Raw genomic sequence first — 20,068 nt, 5'->3', positions numbered from 1 at the left:
GCAGAAAAGTAGACAGGACACGCGATGTTTTGTTAACGAGGTTCATCATCGTGACAAATCCCGAGGCATGATTACCAACGTCTACCAAATCACATAATACAGATCAACCATAACCCCCACACGCCCACACCGACACCCTGACCCTCCCTTTCTTGATTTCTGTCTTAGCCTACAAAACTATATCTAGTCTATTTTGTTACTCTAAAGTTACACGTGTCTGTCTCAAACACCTAACCTCGACGTGTTGTGTTCCAAGTCTAACTGTAGCCCAATACACATACTCAACAGAATTTTTACAAATGTACGTCAACACTGATAATTACTATTCCTTTCAACTTTTAGAAATATGCAGGATCACAATGATCCAAGGACAAAAACAAATTTAAACCAAAAGAAGTGTACCATATCATACAAAAAAGTAACGAAGAAGAAACTAAAATGCAAAATCTAGCAAGTACAGTATGTATAATTATCCTCCCCTTATACGTATGCCATTTCAGGAGGATCCCGTGGACATAATCTCGAGCTCAGCCCACCACAGCGGGTTATTCCTCGGGGTAGTCTGCTCCGGCGACAGCCTGACGGCGCCCTTCATCAGCCCGGCGACCTCGCCCATGGACGGCCTCTTGGCCGCCTCGCGGTTTATGCACAGCCTCACGACGTCACACAGCGCCGCCAGGTCCTCTTCGGGCACCGGCGACGACGCCCTGAGCACCGGGTCGGCCATCGACCCGATCGGCCGCTTGCCGTCCAGGTAGCTGGAAGCCCAGAGGACGAGCAGGCCGTGGTCCTCGGAGAAGGGCAGCCGGCCGGAGATCACCTCGAGCAGCAGTATCCCGAACTTGTAGACGATGCTGTCGTGGCCTGCGGATCGCGTCTGCGCCGCGTCTGACTCGTCGTCCTTCCAGAACTCGGTGTCCGAGAACTTGGCCGCGTAGTCCTCGGTCAGGTAGATGGACGAGGAGTTTAGGGCTCTCGGGGTGACGGGAGGGTCTAGCTGGTTCATGTGCTCCAGGCAGTATGTTACTCCCATGATGATGCGCAGACGGGTAGGCCAGTCCAGGTGCTCTGCTTCCCTGACTGCATGAAAAACATGAACTGGATGAGCCTCGTTGTTTCTGAGAGAGAACTGACAGAAGCAAGAACAGCATATGGAAGGTATTTCAGACACTGATCGATGTGCAGTGCAGCTAGGACACTCACCGTGCAAATGCTCGAAGAGGGAACCGCATGGAGCGTACTCAAACACCATCATCCGGGTGAACGGATCGTCGCATGTGCAGTAACCAAGTAGGTTCATGAAGTTCTTGTGGTTCACCTTGGATAACACAGAGATCTGAAAGAGGAATAGTTGGTCAGACACAGACAGCACAACATTGTTGTGCAGTACTACGCAAAAGTGCACGTAGCTCCCACAGTCCCACTTGCGGCAGGGTCCGACCACTTTGAGAACCAGGTCACAGGGCAAACAGCTTTACAACTGCGCCAAGGCTCCCCTTCTATGCAATACTACGCAAGCTGAAAAAAAATCAAGCATCGTTATAGTTTCTCCAATCAGTTATTTACCTTGTTCCTAAATTGCTCCTCAGACCGATCTGACCATTCTTTGGCAGACTTAACTGGACTGGAGGCAACAGCTATTTCAACTCCACTTGATAGAGTTCCCTTATACAATGCATTGTCAGACACAGTACCGATCACATTGCTGAAATTCTCACACGCCGTCTCAAGTTCAGCCCTTCCTAAAGAAGGAACACCTGCCCACGAGGTAAAGCACACTCAACATCTCCAGGTTCAATCTGTAGCACACATTTCAGATGATGTAATATGGCATTTTAGCTTCAGGTATTAGGATACTGACCTGTGACGAAGGCTTTCCTTAGCTGTCCACTCAGCCCGGTAGCCCATGGAATGACAGTATTATCCTTCTTTCTATGGGAGAGGAGTAGGTACACGATAGAGGCTATAACCACAAGGCCAAGCGCTCCACTGATGCACAATGCGTATATAGCCCAGTGAGGCACAGAAGACTCGTTGGTTTCAGGTTGCGAATACGATGGCGGCACAGACATGGGAGGATCAGTAGGCGAAGGCGAAGGCGAAGGTGCTGAGCCTTGGTTTGCCTGTAGGAGTTGCCTCAGGGTGTTACTCTGTGTGGTTCTGCATAAAACATGAACATAAATTGAAGAGCATGATTGGTAAACTTGTAGTCCACAGTTAGCATATCGGGATATTCTCCATGTTTCAAGCCTTTAACATATCAATGCTTAAGTTTTACTATGTAACATGCAGGTTACACACCCCTTGTACAACAGCTGTCATGTACTTACGTTTGGTGTTTGCCTTTGAACCTATTTTTTGTGTAAATGAACATGTATTTTCAAGGGGCCACAATAAGTTTTTCAATAAAGAACGGATTACTACATCTGTTTCTATTTATTGGACACACAATCTCCAATGTTAAATCATTATTGTTTGTTTTGTAGTAGTAATATATTTCTAAAACGTTATGAAAGTGTACGTGATCAAAACATTATGTAATGGTAAATCTAACAGTAACAGCTTACCGCTGATTCACTATAATAACTCAACTAGTATTGGTGGTCAAAGAGTGTGAGTTTTTTTTATTTTTATTTTATTTTCCGGGGAAAAGATTATAAGATTTAACTAGTTAAGTCAAGATTGTCGGTTAAACTGAAAGAGAAAAGATTATAAGGTTTAACTAGTCAAAAGTCAAGTCAAGATTATCGGTTAAACTGAAAGAGAGTATTTTGATTTTCAACTGCTTGTGTCATGTCGGTTTTACTTTAGAAGTTATGACCATCTTACTCACTCAAAAATTCTTACAAAAGGGAAGCTGGTATACAAAGAAGAAGACTGACTTTGTAAAACATTTTCTGCATGATTGTTGCCTTCCATCAGTTAGAACCTCTGAAATCATGATACGCTCTTGCAACTCGTTAGGAATTTCAGTTGATGGGTTTCCCTTGACTAATCTGCAAAGATCAACACATGGCTTTAGATTACGTATCAAGCCCATAATGTAAGAAAAAAAGATTATGTATCAAGCACAGAATTTTTTTTGTCCTCCTTTGAGGTACCGGTAGGGGTACGGAAAAGTCTGGACTTTTATAGATCACGATTTTTTTTGGCAGAGTGATGAAGTTAAGCAGAAATACAGACTTACTACATGGTATGTTATCTGTTGACCTAAAGATCAGGGAGGTTTGGGGATTGAAAATTTAGAGGTAAAGAACAGATGTTTGCTAAGCAAGTGGCTGTTCAGACTATCTATGGAGACAGAGGGCATGTGAGTACAAATTCTGCGTAATAAATACCTACAGTCCAAAACCTTAGCTCAGATCACCGTGAGGCCTAACGATTCTCCTCTCTGGAAAGGCTTGATGAAAATGAAACTGGACTTTTTCCACAGAGCCAGATTTATCATTGGAGATGGTAAGGCTACGAGATTCTGGGAGGATACGTGGATGGGAGAGATGCCACTAGCCACACGGTATCCATCCCTTTATAATATAGTGCAACGTAAAGAAGCTTACGTTGCCACAATATTACAGTCTAACCCTCTAAATATCCAATTCCGGAGAGCTTTAATAGGGCCTAGATGGGAGGCATGGTTACACTTAATCGATAGACTTATGGATGTCCAGCTATCAGAGGAGACCGATAGGCTTCACTGGAAGCTAAAAACTTCTGGCATCTTTACTGTCAAGTCGATGTACTTGAGTCTCATTTGAGTCTCATTGATACTATGACTTTGCCTAACTCAAACTATATCTGGAAGGTGAAAGTGCCGTTGCGCATCAAAATCTTTATGTGGTTTGTCCACAAGAAGGTGATCCTTACTAGAGACAATTTGGCGAAACGAAATTGGGAGGGAAGTAAACGATGTTCTTTCTGTGACCATGACGAGACTATCAAACACTTTTTTCTCCAATGTCCACTTGCAAAAATCTTATGGCAGACTGTCCGCATAGCATTCAGTATTACACCGCCGGATAGCATTGACACGTTATTTGGGACGTGGCTAGATGGGGTCGACGTTTCTATTGCCAGACATATTCGTATAGAAGTATGTGCTTTTTTCTGGGCTATATGGAACTGCCGGAATGACATCACCTTTAACAGATTATCAAATATAAATTTCTTGCAGGTACTCTACAGGGCAGCGGCGCTGATCCGTACATGGTCGTTACTCACTCCTGCGGAGACCAGGGAGCCTTTGGTTACTGGGTCCTTCCGGTGGGAGATGGTAGCTCGGGATATCTACAGCCGGTTTGGATGGCGGTCCAGTAATAGGATAGATGGTTAGGCATCTAGGCCTATATTTACCGGTTGTGGCATATTTTTGATTTACTCCTTATTTTGTTGTCACCTATTTGGAGCTTGGTTGACACTTTGGACATTACTTGTTTTTTTTAATAAAGTGGCTGCAGAGGCCGGAGGGAATCCTCCTTTTTTTTTTTTAAATCAAGCACAGAAATTTAACTATTACGTATCTACTGCTCCAGATGCAATTGACTGACAGAAGTAAGTACTATTTTCCCTAGACCTGAAGGAATTGATCCATGAAGGTAATACTTTTGGATATTGTCAGAAAAAGGGGACGCATCAAGAAATGCTTAGAATTAGAAGTCAAAACCTTCTTCCACACACATATCCTAAATATTCCAGAGACAAAATCATAGCTTCCTCTAGAAAGAGTGAAAGACAGCTAGCTGTCCTGCATATTCTCTAGTAGTCATGGCTTCTTCTAGACCCCTTTGACTTATAAATCCATGATGCTACAAATAAAAAAAGACAACGGCGGGCAATATCATGTACCGCTTGAAATCAAAATAGGACTTGTTCCATGAGTAACTTAATCATGACTAACGACACATACAGGATAACTACTTGCAAATGATTGACATCTTCACGAGAAAAATAAAATAGAAAAGGGTATTTATTCACACAATCGGTAACAATCAGTTCACCATGAATTTGATCCTACAAGAACATGAACAGATCAGGCCGACTTACGACGTCGCCGCTGCGCCAAACGCCTTCTTCTCTCCCAAATTCCATAACGATCCACTTGGGCGCTCTTGTCTGAAACTCATGGCTCGCCCTGGAGCACCAAGATAGACACATAGATGGTCAACCACTGTTCCACTTGAACAAACACCACCATGACCACTTCCTAATCGCAACACATGGGAAATCAATCTCACCTTCTTCTCCGAGGGCGGCACAAGACCCATGCCTCTCAGGAAAGAGGAAGAAGAAGAGCAAGAGCTGCGCCGCTCTGATGCTCCAGACCTCCATTCCGCCCCCAATGGAGTCCAGGTAGCTCTGCCAGACGGTAGTAAATAAAAGACAGTAAAAAGCAGAACGGGAGACGATAAAAAGGAAGGCAAAGATTCCAACTTGTAGATATACTAGCACCTAAAGCTGCTGAAATCTTTGGCACCGTGGGAGGAGCACACGCCGTTCCATGCCGCCTGAAGAAACGAATCGGGCAAAGTGCCTCCGCTGCTAAGGTAAGTGGAACAGGCGGAGCAGAGTGAGATTTTGGAAGGAGCAAGTAAAGAATCCACCTATCCAACCCTCGCGGATCTGTATCTCGAGAGCAAGAAATCCAGGAGGGGGGAATGCGCTCGCGGAATGCAGAGAAGGAGAGGAGTGGCAGGAAGAAGCTAGGATGGTCTTGTACCTGCAAAGAAGGCTAAAAGGAGGGGAATCGAAAGAAGAGGATGCAGGCGCGGGCAGTGTGCTGGGAACGGGATGAGTTGGGAGGGGCCGAGAAGGCGAGGAGGAGAAAGAAGAGGTCGGAGCACAAGTCAGTCCAGGACGCGGAATATTGGAACGGGAGTGTACTTTCGGGGTGGATTGCACGCAGGCGTGGATGTCTGCCTGCCTGCCTGTTTGTTTGAGGCCAGCCAGCTAGGATGGTGGAAATTTCCCTCCCTGAACTTGCCCTTCTGAACTCTTTTTATGTTTGCCCTGAAATTGCGCAGCGATTTTCACAGGAATCAAATCATTGTTTTCCTTTCTTTAAACGACGCCTGATGAAGTCGTTGCATACATCTTGTAGTGGTTTAGAGCATCAAATAAATCTAAAAATATGCTAGCATTCGTGTCAACTTTAAGATTTAAACCCCGGTGCGTTGGTACCGTCACAAGAATTATTTTTTTAATGGAACAACATGTTTTTTTAGGAAATGTGAAACCACATGTTCCATTACACAACATGCCCAGCTAGATCACTCGCCGTGAGTATAAATACATCATCTGACACACCCTCGGGCCACACACGACGAAGTTACTGGTCATTACATCCCAATGTTGATAGGGCTTGTGCTGTTTTATTACAGATATATGGAGTAAACAAAGGCAGAACATTAATAAAATCCATATGAATCAACACGCCTACTTCCATATAGAGGCTTCTTCTGACGCCAAGTCTCGACCAGTGCTTTGCAATGGTCGGATGAGGTTCTCGCAATCCGATTCAATGAATAATATGTGTCATTCCACATCCAAATGGTGACTTGAGTGCTTCGATGCAGGTCTCCACTTTAGTGGACGCTGCATCACGCACATGCATGATTCTGCCAACACCTATACCTCGTGCTTCATCCTGGTGATGACGGACAACAAAGCCATGTTCTCTATTTCATGTAGATTCATGGAAGGCACCATCAATGTTAACTTCCAATTAGACACCATCAGGTTTAGTCCACCCGCACGCGAACCGATCATGATGTTGCCTCTTGCTATGGCTCTAATGCCAACTTTTTTTACTTGTGCAATCATAGTTTTTCCTAGGTAGATAGTATTGCGTGTATCTAATTTATTCCGCCGGTTGCACCACTTCCAAAGCAAGCATGCAAACAGTGCCTGGTCATTACGTCCAATTTGAGTACCTCTTGAACTACCTCCCTCACATTATTGCATGTAGCCAGCCTTGGTCGGACTTATTCCATGCCAACTTCTTGCCATAGCTTCTTAAATTATTTGCACTTGATGAATATGTGACCTCCATCTTCATCTAGGCGTTGGCAACAAACACATGGGGTTGTAGAACGCATGCACAAAGTGAGTTCGGGATAGTGAGCATCGATGCTTGCCTAGCCAGCATAGCTAGGTTAAAACCATATAGGTCCCGGAGTCCCAATTCCCCCTCTGTTTTGGTTTATTGATAAGTTCGCACATCAACAAATGCACCTTATTCATCTTATTCTGTTGAGCCCATCAATATATACATATTATAACCCCCACGTGTTCACACAAGGTCTTTGTCAAATCAAAATAGGACATAGCAAAAGTTGGTATGGCTTGAGCACACTCTTTAATCAACACATCTTTGCTTGCGGAAGATTGGTTGCTACAGAAAAGTGAAGACACGAATTGTAGAAAAGAGTATTGATTGAGGTTGAAAGAATTAGGAAGAAGAATGGACTGGGATCCATATGTTTATTAGTGTTTTCTCTCCAAAAGATAGATGGTGTAGTGAACAATTACACTTTTGTATCGATGAGCTTGCATAAAATCCATTCTATCTTTTGTGTGGGATCACTAGAAGGGGTGTATCGATTAAGTTGAACCGTACGTAGTTATTTTGTCAAGTAGTCTAGTACCCCCCCCCCCTCTAGAAGGGGTGTCTAGAGGGGATTAAACTGGATCTTATGCAAGCTGACATTGCAAGAATATTGTCAAACTTCGAGATGTTCTTCCGACCATCATTTTTTTATGTCATGGTCTATATCACCGTGCATCTTGTCGATGAGATAAAGTATTATGGTCATGTGTTTCTTTGCAACATGTATCCCTTCAAGCGGTACATGGGAATATTGAAGCGCTATTATCAAAACCGATGTCATCCAGAGGCAAGCATCCTAAGAAGTTATACGCGGAGGAGGTGGTTGAGTTTTGCACCGAATACATGAAACTTAGACCTATAGGTGTGCCTCTCTCTCGCCACAAGGGAAGGCTGGCCACTAAGCTAGTCCTTGCTAGCATGAAGATTTGTGCACCTAGAGAAATGGTCGATCAAGTCCATTTGATGGTACTACTTAACAACTCAATACTCGACACTTATCCTAGAACACATGAAGGAGATACGACGAAGCAACTTACCCGATGTGCTTTCACCAGCTCTCGAGACAAATGCACACAATAAGGACCATGTAAGATGGCTGAAGGATCATTTGGCACGCGGATCCCCTCATGACCTTGCAACGTGGTTGGCACAAAAGCCATCAACCACGATTATGAAGTAGCAAGCGTATGACATAAATGGAAACACGTTCTATACTGAGGAACGTGATGGTAAGACCTCGTATCACAACAACCCTGTTCGGATAAAATGCCTAACTATAGACAAAGATGATAAACAGGTGTACTATGGAACCATCGAAGAGATTTGGGAGCTTAACTATGTCCAAATGAAGGTGGCATTATACAAGTGCAGATGGGTATCTCTTGGTAGCGTAAAGGTTGATGCTTACAGGAAGACATATGTTGACCGCAGAAATATGGCATATCACAAGGTTCCATTTATTCTTGCCAGCTATACTACCCAGATTTTATATGTGCCAGACCCCTTGCATAAGAACTGCTATGTAGTGATGTATGGGAAGAGAAGGGTACTAGGCATCGAGAATGTTGGTGTTGAGGAGGAGTACAATCAATATGATGAGTTGCCACCTGAGGAACTACGCGGCAAAACAGAGGAGAAGCGTAAAATTATCAGAAAACCTAAGTTCATTAGGGGTCAATCTAATGATTGCGATCACCCCATGTACATGGGAATTAGTTCAAAAAACTAATCATTATGTCTATTGTACTGAATAGTTGCATGCACTAAATCGTGAGTGATGTGTACTAAGTTTGTTCTATTAGAAGTTTCGCATGTACTGTATTGGAGGTATGCCCGACCTTCTGTTGATCAAGATTAATGTGTTGTGAGCCCTAGCAATGAATTTGAACTATGTATGATCGTATGCCCTGTAGCTAGAACATCCAATTGATCTCACTCTCGTATGTATGAATTGAACATGTGAAGTTTGGTTTATCAATTGCACACGGTTCATTCACTAAAGTTGTGTGCCTCTGAAACCGTGGTTGATGACCTCCAATGCATGCAACGTCGTGCGTTATGATTGGCCAACACCCAAGCCACACGGATCATACTTCTACACCGTAGGATGCACCCTGATCGAACGATAGTCCTTATCCCTCTCGTCAACACACGTAGTGAAAGTCGAGATTTGATTTATATGCACTAATTGCCCCGTAAATGCTAAAACGGCTTAAATTTAGCAAATGAGCCCAGAAATGTGCCAGAAATCAAATCCGACGTATAATGATGATTTCGTACCGTGGGAAGAATATTGGAGGAAAGGCGTTGAAGACACCGTCGATTAGAGTTTGATTTTCCACTTCTCCCTTTGAAACTATGATCCTTAGTGAGATGCTATGGTTTCCAAGGAGCGACAACCATAACTTGTTCCCAATTTACCAAAGAGTTCCCATGGTGTCTTGAGATCACGTTGTGATGACACACCGATTTTCGTGATTTTCCAAGTCCATGTGCATTTCCTGTAATGAAATTACCGACATGCCTTGTGTAGGTGGATGCATCTCCCTTCTGGAATGTTTGGAAATTCTTCTCATTCCTTGGACAATGAAAAAAATCACACAAAGCGACACACAAATGATTTGTACGAGCTTCTTTGCCAGCATCCACGTGTATTTCATGTTGGGATTTTATTTATATGCACTAAATGCATGGTAAATGCAAAAAATGCCTTAGATATAGCAAGTGAGCCGTGAAATCCACCCAAAGATCAATAATAGGAGTAAAATAATGTTTGCATATCATGGAAAAAATCGAGACAAAACGATGAAGTCGACACCAATTGGAGTCTGAAATGGCAACTCTACTCTTGGAAACTACGATCCTTCTTGTCATGTGCCTCGGTTTCGAAAGGGACGGTCATCACAACTTTCGCTAGACATTACCAGTTTTTTCACACGGGGTATTCACATCATGCCACGGTGACACACCCATTTTCGTGATTCGGAGTACATCTGCATTTCCTCCAATTAAATTGCTAAAAAGCCCTAAATTAATGAAAAAGTCTTAAAATTAGCAAATGAGCCATGAAATGCGACCAAAAATCAATATAGGGGTTGAAAGGTGATTGTGTGCCGCCGAAAATAATTCGAGGCGAAATGGTGAAGTCACATATTCATTTGAACTGAAAATACAATTGGTGTGCATAAACAAATAGCACATGGTTCATTCATAAAATCCATGTGCTTCCCAAACTGCGGCCAATGACACTTAATGCACGCAAAGTGAGTCATGTGTTCCGATTGACCAAAACCCAAACCACACGGATCGTAGGTCTGCACCGTAGGATGCATCCACATCGAACGACAGTCCTTATCCCTGTCGTCACCACATGTAATTGCAGTTGGTATTGGATTTATATGCACTAAATGACTCGTAAAGGCTAAAAATGACTTAAATATATCAAACGAGCCCAGAAATGCGCCAGAAAATCAAACCTGGCGTATAATGATGATTTCCTACAATGGGAAAAAACTGGAGGAGAGGCGATGAAGCCACCGTCTATTGGAGTTCGATTTGCCACTTCTCCATTTGAAACTATGATCCTTCTAGTGAAATACTATGGTTTCCAAGGAGCCATCATCGCAACTTGTGTCAAAGTTTACCAAAATAAAATCCACGGTGTCTCAAGATCACGCCACGATGACACACTGATTTTTGTGATTTTCTGATTCCATCTGCATTTCCTGTAATTAAATTACTAACATGCCTTATGTAGGTGAAGGCATCTCGCTGCCGAAATGTTTGAAAATTCTTTTCCTTCCTTGGATATCAAATGAAAACACATAAAGTGACACATAAATAATTTTTAGTACCTTCTTTGCCAGCACCCACATGTAGTTGGAGTTGACATTTTTTGGAAATATGCCCTAGAGGCAACAATAAATTAGTTATTATCATAATTCCTTGTTCACGATAATCGTTTATTATCCATGCTATAATTGTAACTATTGGAAACTCAAGTACATGTGTGGATACATAGACAATATTGTGTCTCTAGTGAGCCTCTACTGGATTAGCTCGTTGATCATAGATGGCTAAGGTTTCCTAGCCATAGACATGAGTTGTCATTTGATAACGGGGTCACATCATTAGGAGAATGATGTGATGGACAAGACCCATCCATTAGCATAGCATATTATCGTTTAGTTTATTGCTACTGCTTTCTTATTTGTTAAATACATGTTTCTTTGACCATGAGATCGTGCAACTCCCGTACTCCGGAGGAATGCCTTGTGTGTATCAAACATCACAACGTAACTGGATGATCATAAAGGTACTCTATAGGTATCTCCGAAGATGTATGTTGAGTTGGCATGGATCTATATTAGGATTTGTCACTCCGTATGACGGAGAGGTATCTCTGGGCCCTGTCGGTAATACAACATCACAAGAAGCTTGCAAGCAAAGTGACTAAGGAGTTAGTTACGGGATGATGTGTTAAGGAATGAGTAAAGAGACTTGCCGGTAAGATTGAACTAGGTATTTAGATACCGAAGATCGAACCTTGGGAAGTAACATACCGACAGACAAAGGGAACTACGTATGTTGTCATAAAGGTTTGACCGATAAAGATGTTCATAGAATATGTATGAACTTAGATGGACATCCAGGTCCCGCTATTGGTTATTGATCGGAGAGGCGTCTCGGTCATGTCTACATGATTCTCAAACCTGTAATGTCCGCATGCTTAACGTTCGTTGACGATATAGTATTATACGAGTTATGTATGTTGGTGACCGAATGTTGATTCGGAGTCCGTGATGAGATCATGGATGTAACGAGGAGCTCCGAAATGGTTCGGAGGTAAAGGTTGATATATTGGATGGTCTCAAGAAGGGTTCCGAAATTCACCGGAAGAGTTTCGGATGTTTCCAGAAATGTTCTGGTGCGAGGATAATTTGGTTGGGGCAAGGGGTAAGGCCCACGGGGCTTTATGTCGGTGCAAAAGGAATTTTTGTGAGGGTTAAGGACCCTCGCGTCTGGCCCTGAACGCCAAAGACCATGGCATCTGGTGCGAGAATCCAGGAAGGACTCTTCCTTACGTTCCAAACCGACTTTGTGGAGGCCCTCTCCTCAAGTTACGATCCCACGGCTCAACATATAAATAGAGGAGCATGGCTAGCCCCTAGAACACAAGTTTTAGAGCCTCCTATAGTTGATCTAGTTCTAGTTCTAGTTGGTCCTAGTTGACTAATTAGAGCTAGCCCTAGCTACCTCCAATCCTCGTAATTAGAAGTCCAGTGTGGTTCTAATCTCCTACCTCTAGTTCATCCTCTGATATAATTCCGTTGTGCTTGGCGAAGCCCTGCGAAAATAGTTTCACCACCATCAACACCACGTTGTTGTGCTACCGGAACTCATCTACTACTTCGCCCCTCTTGCTAGATCAATAAGGCGAGGACGTCATCGCGCTGAACATGTGATGAACGCGGAGGTGCTGTGTGTGCTTGATCGGTACAGATCGTGAAGGTGTACGACTACATCAACCATGTTGATAAAACACTCCCGTTTAGCGGTCTACAAGGGTATGCAGATACACCCCCCATCATAGCTATGCATCTCCATGGATAGATCTTGGGTGTGCGTAGAAATGTTTTGTTTTCCATGCAACGTTCTCCAATAGAATTTTATTTATATGCACTGAACGTCTGGTAAATGAAAAAATGGTTGAAAAATATCAAACGGTACATAAAACGCTGCACAAAATCATACTAGGGTACAATGATAGCTACGTACCATGGGAAAATTTTCAATACAAAACGATGAGGCCACGTCCACATTTCAAAGTTGTAAGGTTTCCATTGCAAACAAATTTATGATGCTTGTGCACACGTGGTAGTATACGAAACCGTTTGCATAGGCCTTTCCGCGGGGCGCCCCACACTCTATTTTCACCCTTTTCACCGAAGCCGCCAACATCCACCCACCACCCGCGCCCTCCCCCGTTTCGCTCAACACTCTGCATATTCTACCCAAACTCCATTGATAGTTCCCTCCCGTCCCCCAGATCCATACCAGAACCCTTTCCTATGCCGTCGCGCTCAACCCGGCCGTGTACCCGCTTCCCGACGTCAGCCCTACACTTCACTGTCGTTCCGGACATGCGACTACCCACGCCTTGCTGTCTTAATTTGCTCGCCAGCTGCCCTCGAGCATATTGATCATGTACCCTCACCTCTCCTACCGGGTTTGCACAAAAACCTATCAGTTGCTGCCCTCCATCACAATGAGGTCTTTTATCTCGCGATCCTATTTCCTATTAGATTTGATTTGTCCCCAAATTGGTTATAAAATAATGAAGAGCGTATTTATGTTCATCATCTACCTTCTAACTATATATAAGATGTATTTGTTTCAATTAGTTATTTTTGAGTTACATATCATGTGTGCACGAGTCACACAAAATGAATAGATTAGTCGTACATTTCTAAACTAACACACGCCATGTTTAGACAATTTGCTGCCAAGTTGTTACCTTAATTTATGCTTATGCCCCTTTTCTGAATTTCACATGTGTCCTCTATAGATGATGATTAGTAGCGACGACAGTCGTACTTCCGTCAATGTATCATCATCCGAGTCTGAAGCCAACATGTCTGCAACACATGATCATGTATCAAGAAATGAGGAACGGAATAGAGGTGCCACAAACACCCTTCCGGTCAAGAGTCGTAAGAATGCTCCAAGAAAGCCCAAACACCAGCCTAAAGGTGTACACATAGTTGACATTGATTTGAAGCCTTGGGCTCCAACTAAACCAAATAAAGCATGCACGAGGTTCATGTTGGCAGGGCAAGGCTAGACATTAATCTCCCAGGGTTTTGGAAGGCTGATGCAGAAACACGGCATAGGATAGTCCGGAAGATCATGGAGCACTTCAACGTTCCTGAGGAGTGGAGAGCGTAGGTGGAACATTTTGCACTAAAGTAGGCCAGGTATTCTTGGAGAAACTGGAAGCATGTGTTGTACAAGAAGTACTTGAGTCAAGGAAAGGACCCAATCCCCTCATACCCCCAAATTACAAAGGAAGACTAGATATAATTTAAAAGGGTCAGGGCGAGTGATGAGTTTATTAAGATGAGTGCCATGCAATCGGAACTTTCGAAGAAGAACACACACACCCATCATATGGGCGTGGGAGGATACTACATCATGAAACTGATATGGGAACAGGAGGACAAAGAAGCAGTAGCTACGGGTGGCAAACCAGCTTTTAGTAAAATTAGGGGCACTTGTGCTAGGGAAACCTTCCGGACACATGTAAAGAGGCATGGCGATGGTTCTTATTACTTTGAAAACTTAGCACACCAAGAACTGTATAATGTGATGGTAGAGGCTTCTAAAAACACGGGGAGGTTCTATAGGAACTCACGGCCATGTTACATTCTGTCCAAGGCTATGACTACCAAAGAGCCCCCTTCCCGTGCAAGGGGTATTGGGGTAAATTTCCATACAATAAGTTTTTTTCACGAAGCAAAGAAAAGAGTCTCATTATGAAAAAACTAGGAGTGAAAGTAAGCAGAAAGACTTGTACGAAATGTTCAAGAGGGACATGTATCCTGAAATTCGAAGGAAGTTAAGGAGTCATTTACGAAGCAGCAGGGGATGTCGGCATGGATGATGGCACTTATTGTATGGGAACACTGCATAAGATTAGTTGTGCGTGAGCTCACCCCAGCAACATTGAGGTTGCAGCTGGACATGATGGTGCTATATCTAATCTATATGGACAGGGGAGGTAGAGTAAAGGTCGTGCTTACACATTATGAAGGTACTTTAAAATGTGCAACAACATGGGTTTACAACCCTGATTGGACGTGGGACTCTTGTTGGACAATGTGCCACTGAAGTCGGGTTGTGTGAAGTGATACATGATTCGAATAAAGCCTATATTCGGTAATTTTGCCGTGAAGAATGTCCTAGGGTACTATCGTGGGAATGACCCTGACAATAGTATCTAGGGGTACGAACAAGGGGGTGAAGTCTAACTAAGTGCAGTGGATACACTCGGATGTACGAGTTTAGGCCCACTCGGAAGTGGTAACAACCTTACGTCTCGAGCCCCGAGGCTGATGTTGGCTTATGGAATATGAAAGAATACAAGGTGTTGAACCCTTGAGCTAGAGCACGTGAGTGGAATATAGTTGCTGCCACGACCGGCTGAGCTTCATTACAAGGTGAATTAATGCTAATAAATAGGGAAGTTATTAGAAACGACAACTATAACTCCCGACGTTACTAGTAACGCGGGCCTTCACTGCATTTCATGTGATGGATTAAGTCCTTAGCCCTTGCAGCCTCTTCGGTGCCTTCACCTTGTTGTGGTCCGAGTGCCAGGATGCATCCGAGTGACATAAGGCGATCCGAGTGACTCAAGGTAGGTCAAGTGACGGTATGCAGTACAGAATGAGGTTGAGGCTACACCAGTGACTTTAAGGACACTGATGTCCGTAAGGGGTCCTAGATGGGCCTAGGGAAGCAGGTCCACAGGCCTACCCCTAATGTACAACCCCATCAGTAGCCCCCAAATCGGTTGAGGTTTTGCACACCGAGTGAATGACTTCCTTCGATGTCTCAGGTGTTTTGGAGATTCTTGGGTTGTAGCTCGGGGCTACGTCATTTGGACTGTCGGCAAACCTCCACGGATTCAAGAGTGATGAATTCTGACTGCCTAATCATATGGGTATGCCCGCACTTGGTAGTGATCGACTATCTTTCGGCAAGGTAGATTCCACAAGTTGGGCGAACGAGAGCTATGAACTCTACATGCTCAATCGGTGAGTTGAGACGGATCCCCACTCGCATTGAGGCAAGGATGATCAGGTCGTCCTCACTAATTTCCCGAATGATCCGGGTCCCGCAGGGGGACGAGCGAAAAGAACATTCATCTCACCACGTCACATGCCATGGATATGGAATCCATTTGGGGAATGAGGCGGGATGGTTTCTTTCACAGCTTTTGAATTGAGGGAGCGCGCACGCGGGCGGCGGTTTCGGCGGATACGCATGAAGTGGAAGTAGTGGGGTGACACCCGATTTCCGCACCTATGATGTCGTTGTCATGCTACAGTGTGCACCATCCTCGGGATACTACAGATCTTCTTCGGGCCGGCGATGTACTTGATAGGGAATCTTCCCATCGGGTATTTAAGACGTGAGGTGGAAGGGAGAGGAGATCGTGCCTCGGAATTGGGTGATTTCCATCTCCACTTCCTCCTATTGCCACCAAGAACAAGAACCGTTGGCTTCCCCCGTCCATTCCCAGCCCGACCTCTCTGCTACCCAGCATGGTGAAGGGAGTGACGTCGAAGGCGGAGTGAGCCAAGAAAGGGTCGCGTGGATCTTCCTTGAGTGGCAGAGTGCTCCTGCAAGGGTGGATCCAGGGCGACTGGATGTCGTCCCGAGTCTCGGAGGGGTGGTTGCTGGAGCTGGAGGGTGAACGCCCGATCGCCTATGGGAGATGGCGACTGCCTGGGGACGGCGAGATAGAGCCAGCGCCCCAAAACGATGAGCGAGTGCTCTTGGTCACCCACATAGAGAGAGGTTTTTCTCTACCTCTGCACCCCTTTTTCCGAGCGTTTCTTGCTTTCTTCGGAGCTCAGCTCCATCACCTGCCTCCCAACGTTGTCTTGTATCTAGCCGCATTCGTGTCTCTGTGTGAGAATTTCCTCGGGTGTCACCCGCATTGGGGTTTGTTCAAGCGCCTGTTCACGTGTCGAGTGATGACCGTGAGGAAATCTTCCTCCTTGGGGGGGGGGGAGAATCAATGTAGCGCAGATTTGTGGTGGCTTAGGCATTTAGCTCAGGGGCAAGAGTAGCTTCCCCGAGATGAGTTTCCCGGACTCGGTGAGGAACTGGCAGGACTCTTGGTTTTATTGCCGAGATGTCCCAGTTGGCGAAGGTCATTCGGGCCTCCCTCCCTACACTGTTGATAGGATCCACCTGGCCCCTACCTTGACCTTGTCCAAGGAGGAGAATACCGATGCATATATCTTGATGATAGCAGTGGTTTCCTTGATCCGAAAGGGCGTAAACGGGATGGACCTCCTGGAGGTCTTCTTCCAGCGTAGGATCCAGCCTCTTAAGGCCAGAGTCCACCTGATGTGGAAATATGAATGGCTGGATGATCTGACTCGAGTCCACCCTGAGGAGCTCAGGGAAGAGGCGGTGGAGAATAAACTCAAGGCCATTACCCCAGTGTGAGATAACCCTAGGGGCTCCACGCAGGTGCTTCCTTTTGCGGTGGATAATCAGCCGAATAAGGTGACTCGTCGGGCATATGTACCGAGTGAATTTCTTCGTTGTTTCAACTCCCATTTGTGATTTTGCTTTCTTCATTCAACAGGCTCTTACAAGGCTTGTCAGTTCCATACCAGTGATCGACCGCTCGCCCATTGATGTGGAGAGTGATACTGAAAACCAAGACACCGAGCTCTCGGAGGGCATGGAGGACGATGAAGACGATGAAGGCGACGATGAGGAGATGGGGGAGAGCGCTGAGGAGCGTGGAGACGAGGCTGAATCTTCTTCGACCGACAAAGTACAGGCCGAGGCCCGTTCAAAGGCGTGCCAAGACCATGGAGTCCACACAAGTGCCCCAAAGACTCCGTTGATGGTGAAGCTGAGTGTATTAGCCATGCCAACTCGCAGCTCGAAGCAAGATCGGAGCGAGCCCGAGGCGCTGCCGGAGTAGGCCGCCAGTCAACCCAAGATCTTGAGCTCCAAACCTTGTAAGGTCGTTCTATCGTGCATCAAGGTCGACGTGCCTATGACTTTGGCGTAAGTATCTTTACCGAGTGATTTGTCTCAGTTTGAACAATGTCTTCCGAGTGATGATCGGGCTTTGTTGTTTCTGTTGTAGGCCTGATACTTCGACTGCTTTACTGGATCCCAAGACCTCGGACAAAGGTAGAACTGACGTTGATGTCGCTTCATCGAAAGGTAACCCTTGAGCTTTTCTAGCAAATCATTCGGAATTTGGGATTTGGATATTTGAGTGGTCTTTGGACTGTCTTATGGACATGTGGAGAGCCACAAGACATGATTGAACTCGACGCTGGTGTCCCTTCTGCAGCCGGAGAAGTGCTGAAGCAGGCCCCAACTTCGAGCCGAGTGAACATCAAGGCCAAGACTCCTGTGGTGCAGGAGATCGCTTCGGCTGGGGCATCACTCGGATAGTATCCACTGACCACTTCATCGTCTGACACCTAGGATCACAACATCTTCCATCTCCACCTTACCCCGGAGGACCAGGAGGGGGCGCGCAAGGAGGCCTTGTCTCAGCTGGATGTGATGGCTAGGCGATAGAAGGAGGCGTACGACGCAAGTGAAGCCGTGGCAAAGAACGTTCGGGTAAGTCTGTTAGCACATATTTTATTTTTGAATCTGATCCTTAGTAGGAATCCCGAGGGGGCATGCCGAGTGGCACACCCACTGGGTGTTACTGGGGGCGCGCTGAGCGCAACCACTTGGTATAGTCCCCGAGGCTACCGTCGACTGTGTCAGTCGGCGGAAGTCTTTTTTCTTTGTATGTTTCACACAGTCCAGTAGGGTGCGGAGCCCTTTTCTTTCTTCCATCTTTCGAGTGGGGGCGCGCTAAGCGCACCCACTAGGTTTAGTCCCCGAGGCTACTATCGACTGGAGCAGTCGGCAGTAGTCTAAGTTTCTTTGTTTTGATTGATAGAGGCCGGTCGGGTACGGATCCCTTATCCTCTATCTTTCTAGTGGGGGCTGCTAAGCGCACCCGCTGGGTGTAGTCCCCGAGGCTACCATCAACTGTGGCAGTCGGTGGTAGTCTTAGAGTTGCGGCATAATGTTATGCCTTCCTTGTATTTGTTGAGTGTAGACTGCTTGTGGGCCCGTGGGCCACGATGATGCCATGGAAGAAGAGTTGGGGGAACTCCGACCGAGCCTCAATGCGGAGAAAGCCAAGAGCAAGCGACTAGAGCAGGAAAAGCATATAACTGAAGGTATGCCCTCGCCATCGAACTAACGCTCTATTAGGTTGTCTTTTCTTGTCCGACTAGGTTGTCTTGTCAAATCGCCTTTCCAAGAGCTGAAGAATTCCATTTCTCTAGTGACCATGAAGGAAGCCCTCAAAAAGAGGGATGAAGAACTCGCATCCGCTTGGAAGGATATCAAGTAGAAAACCAAGGCATCTGAGGCCAAACTCAAGACGGTTGGCACTCTGGAGGAAGAGAATCGGCTTCTGAAAGCCGGTAGGAGAAGACCACGACGGATCTTGCCAAGTTGAAGAAGCATTACGCCGAGTGGGAAACCAACCTCGAGAAAGCCACTGCCAAGAAAGTTGAGTTGGATAAGTTCATCGAGGACTTCGGCGTGGAGCTCTATGAGAAGCTCAAAGGTATGTCGAGCGTCTCAATACTTCCCCATGATCATTCTGAAATTTCCGACTGATGTTTCTCATCCTCCATTTTCCGTTGAGTGTAGCCTTCGTTGCCTATGTTGAAGAAGAGACGACGCGAGTAGAGAAGGAGCTTGATCCCAAGAGAGGGCTTCTGAAGGACAACGATGCCTTGCCTCTCCTCAGGCTGGAGGAACGCGTCGATTATGTAATGGCTTGCTTCAAGCTGCTTTAGTCGGCCGTTGGAGGCCCCAACACCACCACGAAGCTTCACCACAATGAATTGTGGCTCCGAGGTGACCTCAACTATCAAGGGTGCTCAAACACCCACGAGTCACAAGATCCGTAGGGGATTAGTGGGGGGTCAAATTTCTCTCGACGGGAGTGTAGATCGGGGCCATCTCAATGAAACCCTAGAGAATCAAACAAGTTTTGTTTGCTAGGGAGAGAGATCGCGTGCAAATGGAGCTTGGAGAAATGATGGAGTTTGGGGGAGGAAGAGGTGAATCTTCTTGGGGAAGAAGACCCTCTATTTATAGTGGAAGGAATACAGCAGTTAT

At 45.5% G+C, this 20,068-nt stretch overlaps 1 protein-coding gene across 4 annotated transcripts; it reads right to left on the bottom strand.

The window, feature by feature from the left end:
- Positions 1-290: 290 nt before the first annotated feature.
- On the bottom strand, positions 291-5,939 carry LOC123452802 (protein MALE DISCOVERER 2-like). 4 transcript variants are annotated; one of them, XM_045129520.1, is made up of 9 exons: positions 5,714-5,839; positions 5,444-5,535; positions 5,232-5,352; positions 5,041-5,128; positions 2,883-2,996; positions 1,862-2,160; positions 1,567-1,757; positions 1,204-1,336; positions 291-1,080 (listed from the first exon to the last, which is right to left on the bottom strand). In XM_045129520.1, exons 3-9 carry the CDS (start codon positions 5,323-5,325, stop codon positions 497-499), a joined length of 1,503 nt encoding a protein of 500 aa, XP_044985455.1. In that variant the 5' UTR covers positions 5,326-5,352; positions 5,444-5,535; positions 5,714-5,839; the 3' UTR covers positions 291-496. The 4 variants fall into 4 exon arrangements, with proteins under 4 accessions (XP_044985455.1, XP_044985456.1, XP_044985457.1 ...); XM_045129521.1 differs by having other exon boundaries at positions 5,444-5,532; XM_045129522.1 differs by having other exon boundaries at positions 5,444-5,501; positions 5,598-5,721.
- Between the last annotated feature and the right edge of the window lie 14,129 nt (positions 5,940-20,068).

The sequence above is a fragment of the Hordeum vulgare genome, chromosome 5H (assembly GCF_904849725.1).
Source record: "Hordeum vulgare subsp. vulgare chromosome 5H, MorexV3_pseudomolecules_assembly, whole genome shotgun sequence".
Lineage (NCBI taxonomy): Eukaryota > Viridiplantae > Streptophyta > Magnoliopsida > Poales > Poaceae > Hordeum > Hordeum vulgare.
This window is presented reverse-complemented; position numbering and strand designations above follow the sequence as displayed.